This window comes from Anolis carolinensis, chromosome 3, assembly GCF_035594765.1.
Source record: "Anolis carolinensis isolate JA03-04 chromosome 3, rAnoCar3.1.pri, whole genome shotgun sequence".
NCBI lineage: Eukaryota > Metazoa > Chordata > Lepidosauria > Squamata > Dactyloidae > Anolis > Anolis carolinensis.
The window spans coordinates 206,592,783-206,602,934 of NC_085843.1; the positions used below are offsets into that span (position 1 = coordinate 206,592,783).

The window sequence follows — 10,152 nt, forward strand, 5'->3', positions numbered from 1 at the left end:
TACATATCATCTTGCATTGGTTTATTCATGGTTGGCAATACTTTGAAAACTGTGAATCCCAAATTGAGAGAAATAATAACATATGCACAGAGTTATGCTTTGCAGGTAGAATCAAATATGCTTTGCAGATAGAATTAAAGATGGGAATCCTTCAATTTTTTCAGACTGATTTAGTACCCTCTGTATCTTTTGAAGCCTTTTCTCAGCCAGGATACAGTAAGTGTGAAAAGCAGAAGAATGTGCTTTGAGGGAAGGACTTTGATTATGTGACACCCATTAAAGTCAGCTCACATTCATGTTATCAGATGCATAATATGATTCCTTTTTTCCTAAACACAGATAAACCTATTCCAGCTGAACGTCGAAGGGGTTCCAACCATGAGCTTCCTCTCCCACCCATCCCACCTGGCATCCAAAAGTAAACATTTTTTATTTACTTTTCAAAGATCTGTATTGCTCCATTCTGTGTTCCGGTGTTTCCTAAAGGAAAGAGAACCCAAAACAATACAAATGTATTGGAGGATCAATAATTGGTAACAATAAGATTTGCATTTTGCCACCATATTAAGGGCTATAATTTCATTTTACAGTACATCAAGTGTGTAGTTGCTCCGATAGACAGACAGAGAGATGTCCTTTTTTCTGCATGATCATCTGACATGATGTAAATTCTATTATTACTAAAGAGAAGGACTAAGGAACAGCTAAAGACATGATGCCAGCAGCTATGGGTTAAACAAACGGTGTTTAAAATCAATACAGTTTGACACCACTTTAACTTTTATGGCTCTGTGCCATGGAATCATGTGAGTTGTGGTTTGGCAAGGCCAAAAACTATATAAAACTGACTCTCATGGTTCCATAGCATTAAGCTGTCAGTTAAAGAGGTGTCAAACTGCATTAATTCTGCAGTGTATATGCACTCTTATACACTTAATGTAAAGCTTTATTTGTATCCCGCCACCATCTCCCTGAAGGGACTCAGGATGGCTCACAGAGAGCACTCAATAGTGCAACAAAATACAAAAGGATAAAAAATTAGTAACAATAACATTAACCCAACCATTCTAAAACAGCAATAAAACCCCTATTAATTGAAATATTAAAAAATGCCCCCCCCCCCCAACCAGTGCCAACACCTGAGCTTCAAGCGTCAACGCTGAGGACCCCCAGACTACGAACTTGTGTCCTCAGCGGGAGTGTAACTCCAGGAGAACCTCTGTCTTGTCTGGATTAAGCCTTAGTTTGTTGGCCCTCATCCAGTCCATCACAGCTGTCCGGCACTGGTCCAGGATCCAGGGCACTTCTTTGGAATGGGGTGGAAAAGAGTAGTAGAGTTGTGTGCCATCTGCGTAGAGACCCTTCATCATATATAGAGCAGATCCATTGAAATCAATTGAAATTATGTAAATCTAGATGCAACCCACAGTTGTTGCCAATGACAACAGCATATTTTAGCACCCACCTACCCAATTTCTTTAATGCAGTAACCAAAGTGTCATCCACGTGAGTGTGTCTATGCTAAGTATGATCAGTCTGCATTGAATTGTCCAAACTATTAATCCACACAGATTTTCAGTTACTCCACACACACAGCCCTTCATCCAGGACAATCCCTAAGAAGTTTAATTAATAATATTACAGTAATGTGTACAAGCATTGAAGAGTGGCCTGGTGTCAGCTGAATGAACACTTCCAAATTAGGAGTGGTTTTCTTCACTTTTGGCACAGCATTACACTTCATTGTGTGGCAGTTGTGAATAGTAGGTGATTTCCTGCCTTATGATTGCGTATTACTTTTGCTCTTTCATGAAAATGGATTTATTCAGGACTTGGAAGCATTACTTTCACCCACCTAGATTTCCAAAGTATCTTAAAATAAATGTTGGTTCAGATATAATAGAAGGCAGATAGACAAGAGAATTGCCGGATGCAATTATTACATATCTCTCAACTAGAAGGATACTTCTGAGGAACACGACATAAACTTCTAATTTACACACTGTGCATGCTGCTTTTTGGAAGTAACTGTTTGTTGACTAGTAGAAGGATGACATAATATCCTTCCAAGACAGTTCTCCGCAGATGCAAGGGCATCACCAACAAGGCAAGACGAAACATAACCGGACCCCTTTCACACCACACCATGGTGTGATTTCACTTCAAATCCTTTAGCTGAATCTTATGCAATCCTGGGATTAGTCATTCGAGGAGGCTTTAGAACTATCTGGCTGACAATTGGAAATGTCTCCTGAAACTGCAAATCCCAGGATTCTAAAGGATGTTTAAAATTGAATCTTGGCGTTATAATCATGCCGTGAGCAACCTTGGATCTCACAAAGGCTAGTGAGGTTCTTCTCTTGGAAATGAGCTTTCCTTGCTCCCTTTCCCTCCCTTCAGCTTTCTGATCTCCTCTCCCTTCCCCCAAAGCTTGAGTAAAAAATGTGATGTTTTAATGGCACTGTCGTTGAAAGGGAAATCTGCACAAGTGAAAAATCCAGTAAGTTGTTAGAATTCTGCTGAATCCAACCATATGTGTCTTCCTAAAGAATCAGCAAATTTTGCAAGGTCTCGGGTTAATGATTGTCAGAGGAAATCAAGGATAAACCAGATGTATTTTTCCTTAACAATAAAGACAAACCAATTTTCCCCGAAAACCAGAAGCAAGCCCTCTAATATGAATGATACTTCTCTGCACCCTTGAATTTTCCTCCTTTCTTTGCTGTGCATCTTAACTTAGGAGGCAGGGATTTGTGTTATGTTGATGCAAAATACACATCTCACATTTCAAGCAATCTATAATGTAGTTCAGCTTTTATTTGAATTCCAATTCTTTGTTTCAGGCCGCTGCCCCAGAAGCCACCAACATTGCTAAGTAAGTACGCTCCCATTTAACATGAATTAGGATTGCTTTAAAAGCTGTGTACCTTCACCTGGGCAGAACCTTCATTAGCAATTCTATTGAGGATATAGTCCTTGATTTATTCTTTGTATTGAAAACAAAGATTCCCCTCATCATGTTTTTACCACTAAAGTGGTAGGAAATTGTGTCTTTTGTAATGCCAATAATAGACTAAAGGGGTATGGCTGCAATTTTCCATCACAACCATTGCCCTCTCTGGAATGGAAGTGTATATATTATTTTGTTTTGTTTTTTTCAGGATCCGAACCACCAAGTCTCACCTTTGATGCATCACGCAAGGGTAGTCAAAGTGGTTTTACAACAGCAGAACAGGTATAACATTAAGGTGGCTATTATAATTTTAAGAATAGGTCCCCCTAAAGCAGTGGTTCTCAACCTGTGATTCCCTAGATGTTTTGGCCTTCAACTCCCAGAAATCCTTACAGCTGGTAAATTCCTGGGAGTTGTAGGCCAAAACACCTGGGGACCCACAGGTTGAGAACCACTGCCTTAAAGCTTCACCAAAATCAAATGCTTACTGTGTTGTCAAAGGCTTTCATGACCGGAATCACTGGGTTGCTGTGAGTTTTCCGGGCTCTATGGCCATGTTCCAGAAGCATTCTCTCCTGAGGTTTCGCCCACATATATGTCAGACATCCTCAGAGGTTGTGAGGTCTGTTGGAAACTGGGGAAGTAGGATATCTATCTATCTATCTATTATCTATCTATGAAATGTCTAGGGTGGGAGAAAAACTTCTTGTCTGTTTGAGGCAACTGTGAATATTGCAATTGGCATTGAATAGCATTGCAGCTACAAAGTCTAGCTGCTTCCTACCTGGGGGAATCCTTTGTTGGGAGGTGTTAAAAGCGGCAATGCTATTCAATGCTAATCAAGCTGGCCAATTCCAACATTCACACTTGCCTCAAACAGACAAGAGGTATTTCTCCCACCCTGGAAATTCCACGGATATATATATAAACCCCACTTCCCCAGTTTTCAACAGACCTCACAACCTCTGAGAGGCCTGCCATTGATGTGGGCAAAACATCAGAAGAGAATGCTTCTGGAACATGGCCATATAGCCCAGAAAACCCACAGCAACCCAATTGTTTACTGCTACTCATAAAATATCAGTCATCAACAAAATGCTTGAGCTACGTATGAAATAAATCAACAACCCTGAATTAGGGAAATATGGGAAAACAACTTCTTTAATTATTTCTTTTATATGAAGTTAAATTTTCTGCATTTTTTTATTTAAGCAGGAAACTTTATAGGAAACCCATTCACTCATTGAACATTGAGTAAAAAACACTATGTGTCAGGAGCTTTACAAAGTACAGTAGAGTTTCACTTATCCAACATTCGCTTATCCAACGTTCTGGATTATCCGACGCATTTTTGTAGTCAATGTTTTCAATACATCGTGATATTTTCGTGCTAAATTCTTAAATACAGTAATTACTACATAGCATTACTGCGTATTGAACTAATTTTTCTGACAAATTTGTAGTATAACATTATGTTTTGGTGCTTAATTTGTAAAATCATAACCTAATTTGATGTTTAATAGGCTTATCCTTAATCTCTCCTTATTATCCAACATATTCACTTATCCAACGTTCTGCCGGCCCGTTTATGTTGGATAAGTGAGACTCTACTGTACATATAGAGTAGAAGACACACATGTGAAGTTCTTCAATAATTTCCAGGCAGAAGCATATCCATGTAACATAAAAGCTAAACATGCTTATAATAAGTGTTTTTTCCAGTCAAACCTACACATGTGGTGGGTTAGCATTTTTAATTTGCTTCATAGATTACACTACGGAACACAATTTTTGTTCCTGGGTTAAATATAAATCTCATTTCTTAATTGGTTCTATCATAAAAACCTGGGAAAAGTTTATTAAATTATAAAACCTTTGTTTTTGCGGGACATCCTGCAGCATGTTTTGTTATAGTGTAATTGTATTTTTAGTGGTATTTTTGATAGTCTTTTCTTCCAAGGCATTATTTAGGACATTTTAATCTGAAGCTGGAAATGTATTTATTTTTCAAAGGATGGTAGCGTTTATGGAAAAGCTTGGTATATGGCTTCCAGCGATCGAAAAACTGCTGAAGATGCATTATACAAATCAAACAAGGTAAAAATACTTCCTGACTACACATCACCTATAGGTAAAGGTAAAGGTTTTCCCCTGACATTAAGTTCAGTTGTGTCCGACTCTGGGGGTTGGTGCTCATCTCCATTTCTAAGCCGAAGAGCCGGCATTGTCCATAGACATCTCCAAGGTCATGTGGCCGCCGACTGCATGGAGCACCTTTACCTTCCTGCCAGAGCAGTATCTAGTGATCTACTCACATTTGCATGTTTTCTAACGGCTAGGTTGGCAGAAGCTGGGGCTAACAGCGGGTGCTCACTCCCTTCCCTGGATTCAAACCTGTGACCTTTCGGTCCGCAAGTTCAGCAGCTCAGCACTTTAACACGCTGTGCTGCCAGGGACCCTTACATCATCTATATAATCCTTTAAAAAAACAAAGTGAACACAGCTCAGTTTTTTTAGAGACAAACCAATGGCAGAAGACACCAACAAGTGACTGCAAAAGCAGAAGAACTATATATAACTGAATACTGTGTTACACAGTATTTAAATCTTTTTCCTCTGTCATCAAATCAGTGGGAAAAACAATGAAGGGAATTAACTTGATATATCATTAATCCTAATGGCCATTTGCATTTTTATACTTTTTTTTAAAGGATGGATCTTTCCTGGTAAGGAAGAGTTCTGGACAAGATTCAAAGCAACCATATACGCTAGTTGTGTTCTACAATAAGAGAGTATATAACATCCCAATCCGATTTATTGAATCAACAAGACAATATGCTCTGGGCAGAGAAAAAACCGGCGAGGAGGTGGGTGATTTCTTCATTGTTTCAAACCTTAACACATAAGTGGGAATTTTAGTTACACCGCCTGCAGGCATGAGGATTTACAAAGACATCTCATAAAAACAGGTGACTTGAAACCATTGCACGTGAAACTAAATTGAAAATTAGGTGTTTCGGGCCAAGTGAGACCTACTTAAAATGTGAATGCAATTTACTGTCCTCCTTAACAGCCGAGCCCTCTATCTATTCTTCATTAAACAACTCCATTGGGAGCTCATAATTGTGGTTATCTATTCAGGCAGCAAAATGTAATCCACACCAAGCAACATCATTTATCCAAGTGAAGGGATCTTTTGCAAATCTAAGGGGAGAAGCATTTGTGGTAGGAAAAAATCATAACTTAATTAAATACAAGACAGAAACCTCCAATTCCCACTCAGAGGCATATCTCAATTGCTAATATTTATCTGAACAGTTGGATCTAAGGGGCCCTAATGCTCACAGAAGAGTTTCTTTACACTTCACTCTGTACAAGAAATGAAACAAAACCCAAAGCAGTTCTTCTGCTTGCAGAGGCTCTTTCATAAGAACACAGTAACTGCTTTGGAAATTACTTTGTCTAGTACAGTATGAACTCTTCTGCAGCCCCTCAAATCTTGGCATTTAAATGTGAACACTATTTGCATTTTGCCCAATGATCGTTTGAATCCCAATCACAATTATCTTCATAAAACTGGCTCAAAAGAGAACAGTAGTTTTCCTAAAAAGAAAAAAAAATCAAACTCCAAAAAGTGTTTTATATGCTTGACTTAATATTTTAATAAATTGTGTCAACAGTAATTGTTATGAATGCTATTCAGTAAGCTACCCTCTTTAAGGCCTGGAGGGTATTTTAGCATACAAGAAGTGTATTGGCTTCCATCCAGACTTATCCCGATTAATATTGGTCCCACTGATTGTAATGAATCTATTGCAAGCATAAGTAATTCTGGATCCAACCATTATGCAGTCTTAAAACGGGACCATTAGTTATTAACTAAATGCCTGAAATATGATCTTTCATATATTTGCTACTTGGAGACAGCCTTTGTACTACTGGAACTTACTGCCTCGAAGTGTAGTTGAGGTTTGGAGGTTTCTAAACAGAGGCTGGATGGCTGTCAGGGATGCTTTGATTGTGCTTTTTCTGTCTGGCAGGGAGTTGAACTGGATGACCCATATAGTCTTTTCCAACTCTATGATTCTGATACAATTTATTTTAAAGATACATATACATAAGTGCTCAGAAATACTCATTCTGTTCAATGGGATGGAAAGCAAAACAGCCAAATAGTGTAAAGATGTAACTGTTTCCTGAGACACAATCCAAAATATGAAGGCAGTGTAATGTAGTGGTCTAAGTGTTGGACAACAACTCTGAAGAACAGTTAAAATTCCTATTTGGCCATGGAAACCAATTTAAATTTACACTCTTACAGTTTTAGGCCCCTTCTAAACTGGCATATAAAACCCAGGTTATTTGCTTTAAGTTGGATTATATAGAAGGGGCCTCAGAGGAAGACAAAGGCAAAAGCCCTCTAAGCAAGCCTTGTTTTATCATTTTCAGTCAAAATGTTTTCATACTTTATTATTGTAGCATAACTGAATTTCTTTTAAAACCTTAAAACTTTCAATAGAAAACGATGCTGCTTAAAAAAAAAATTTTTTTATCTGAACATTAGTTGAACAGCAGTGACAAAGAAACTTTACTTCAGAAATGTGGTTATGTCAGATCTTTTGTTAAGGTTCTGGGCAAGCCAATACTACTTCCAGAGTGAAAGGAACATCTGAGATCCTTTCACCCACATTTGAATAGGTCAATGCAAGCCAATTCCATAGAAATTACAGGCTGCCAAGGGGAAAAAAGCTTGATTTTTTTCCCTCTCAGTTCAAAGTAATGTTACTTGATACACAGTCAGCAATCATGTATTTATTGTAACATCAATGTATTACATCCAAACCTAATGTTTAGGTACACCTCCATGTAAGGTGTTGTAAAAGGATAAAAAATCTTGACAGAAAATTATGTTAGTGATGTCATTGTCCTCAGCAGTGATTTACCACACATCACCAGTACATCACCAATGGGGACTTTTATATCTGCAGAATACTGATGTATATTTTCTCATGGACTCGCATAATGAAAAGAACTGCAGTTTTAATTGTATTTGTTGGTTGGAAAAAGTAGGACTTGTGTTTGGAAGTGTAAGTCACCTTGAACCTCTTTTTTCTCTCAATGTAGCGCTTCGACAGTGTGGCAGAAATCATAGAGAATCATCAACGGTTTTCTCTTGTTCTCATTGACAGTCAAAATAACACAAAGGACTCTACCAAACTCAAACATATAACCAGAGTTTCATAACTACACACTGAAGATCCATCATCTTCCAAGAATTTGAGAAGTATTTCATGATGAGCGACTGAATATTTAAGTGGAAGAGGTTCTTCCAAATGCTTTTACAAGAAAAATACACGATCAGATATATCGGATTTTATAAAGGACTAAAGAGATATTTGATACTTAAACTATCTTACAGCAAAATATTGGAGCATTGAGTTAAAAAACACCCAATTCCTGCTACGTTGCTGTATACTTGAAGTATACATCTTAAGAAAGGCATTCCAGAATCAGGAAAGAAGTCAAAGGAACCAATATTTAATGTATTCATAAGGCTATACTTGCAATGGCTTATGGTTCTTGCCAAAGGAATTTAGTGAAATTTCGTGGCCAGACTTAGGGCATGTTTGCCATTATTTACCAAGCTAAGTTATTTTCTGGAAGATTAATTTTCCAAAGTCAGGATTTTCATGTAACATGTGCCTATTGACTTCAGCTGCCTTTGTTGAAACCATTGTAACATTTAAAATACAAATATATTGGTAATGTAAAAGGTACTCAAGTGTGTGCATGATTGCGCAGTTATGATGCACAATGCCAGGACATAACTCTTTCATGTGTCCACTATTTTGCCTACCTCTCAAATTCTGTCAAGAACAGAATTTTTATCACATGCCTGTGCTTTTTAAATATAGGTAACATTAAATTTGGAAGTTTTAATGACCAAAACACAATGTGTTTGGCCTTGGATTTTTTAAATTTCAGGTGGTATTGTAACTGTATATTGAAAGTACTGTTTTCATCAGATAAAATAGATGTATCAAATATTGAGACACATTCAAAAGTGAAGCACTATGATCTAGGTCCATCCAGTAAGTTGATCATGTTTTTGTGGAGCTTTTGCTTTAACTGGCAGTGGGAGCTCCATGTATTCCTTGGCTTCTATTTTAAGCCGCAGAGTTGAGGTTCAAAGCAGAAATATCAGTTATCTGTTTTTGACCTTCCAAAAGAAAACTGCCTTATTTTTAATTCATTATCCCAGTACTCCTCATATGGTTGTTCCCCACTTCCCCTTCTTCCAGGCATTCTCCGATTATTTGTATTTTATCAGTCCTTTCCTTTTCTTCAAATAAAGTTTTTCATTCAATTGTTTTGCACTGACAATAGTATATTTTTATCTAGAGAACGGGTTTAAGAGTGAAGATACTTAATTCTGCAACACTGAGTTTTAATATGAATTCAATTATTATTTAAATCAGTCATAAGAGTCACATGTAGGTTTTTGTCAAAAACTCATGAAAAAATGATTTTCCTCAAAAGAAAGTAAATGAATGTCCATTTAAAGTAACATATACATTAGTATATTCTAACAATTTTCAGTCATTTCATACCAAGATGTACAAAGTGCACTAACTTAAACTCAAATGCAAGCTGGAAGAAATACTCATATTATCTCCATGTGAAAAATTGCCAGGAGCATTCAGCTTACAGCAAAGTAATATGTTGGGTCTACAAGGTATGATGGCAACTTATTGCTACTGACCAAATCAAAGTATCATTTCATTGCAAAAGCAGTATTTCTGAATGTTCCCATTGCTTAACCTAGGAGATCCAATGAGCGGAATTCAAACTATGAATAGAATGTCATTTCAAGCAGCATAGAAGAGATCTTTTCAGGCTTCCCTTTCCCCTCGCAGTCTGAGGGCTAGGGAGAGTGCTCAAGGAGGCTGGCACCGTTCAGGAATTACAATGGTGTAAGTTGACTTAACATTATCACAACTCATTCTTATAGTTGTTGTGGAAACTGTAACCACACAAAAACCCAAATTCCTTTCAAATCCTATCTTGTAAGCAACATAATATACCCACCATGGCAATTTGTTAGAGCAAGGGGATAAATAGTGACATGTTCTGCGATTTTCCTCTGACAACACAAAAATAGTCAGTGGACAAGATGCAGTACTTACCATGTCAGTTTT

The 10,152-nt window shown here is 37.5% G+C and overlaps 1 protein-coding gene across 10 annotated transcripts in view; it reads left to right on the forward strand.

Annotated features, from left to right (window-relative positions):
- blnk (B cell linker) overlaps nucleotides 1-9,320 on the forward strand; it is a 158,850-nt gene extending 149,530 nt beyond the window's left edge. For all 10 annotated transcript variants that reach the window (XM_008116752.3, XM_016995903.2, XM_008116754.3 and 7 more), the window contains 6 exons: nucleotides 340-418; nucleotides 2,844-2,875; nucleotides 3,162-3,235; nucleotides 4,967-5,050; nucleotides 5,665-5,820; nucleotides 8,078-9,320. In XM_008116752.3, coding sequence (XP_008114959.2) covers nucleotides 340-418; nucleotides 2,844-2,875; nucleotides 3,162-3,235; nucleotides 4,967-5,050; nucleotides 5,665-5,820; nucleotides 8,078-8,197 — 545 coding nt within the window. In that variant the 3' untranslated portion in view covers nucleotides 8,198-9,320. The remainder of the gene's footprint in view (nucleotides 1-339; nucleotides 419-2,843; nucleotides 2,876-3,161; nucleotides 3,236-4,966; nucleotides 5,051-5,664; nucleotides 5,821-8,077) is intronic.
- The last annotated feature ends 832 nt before the right edge of the window (nucleotides 9,321-10,152 follow it).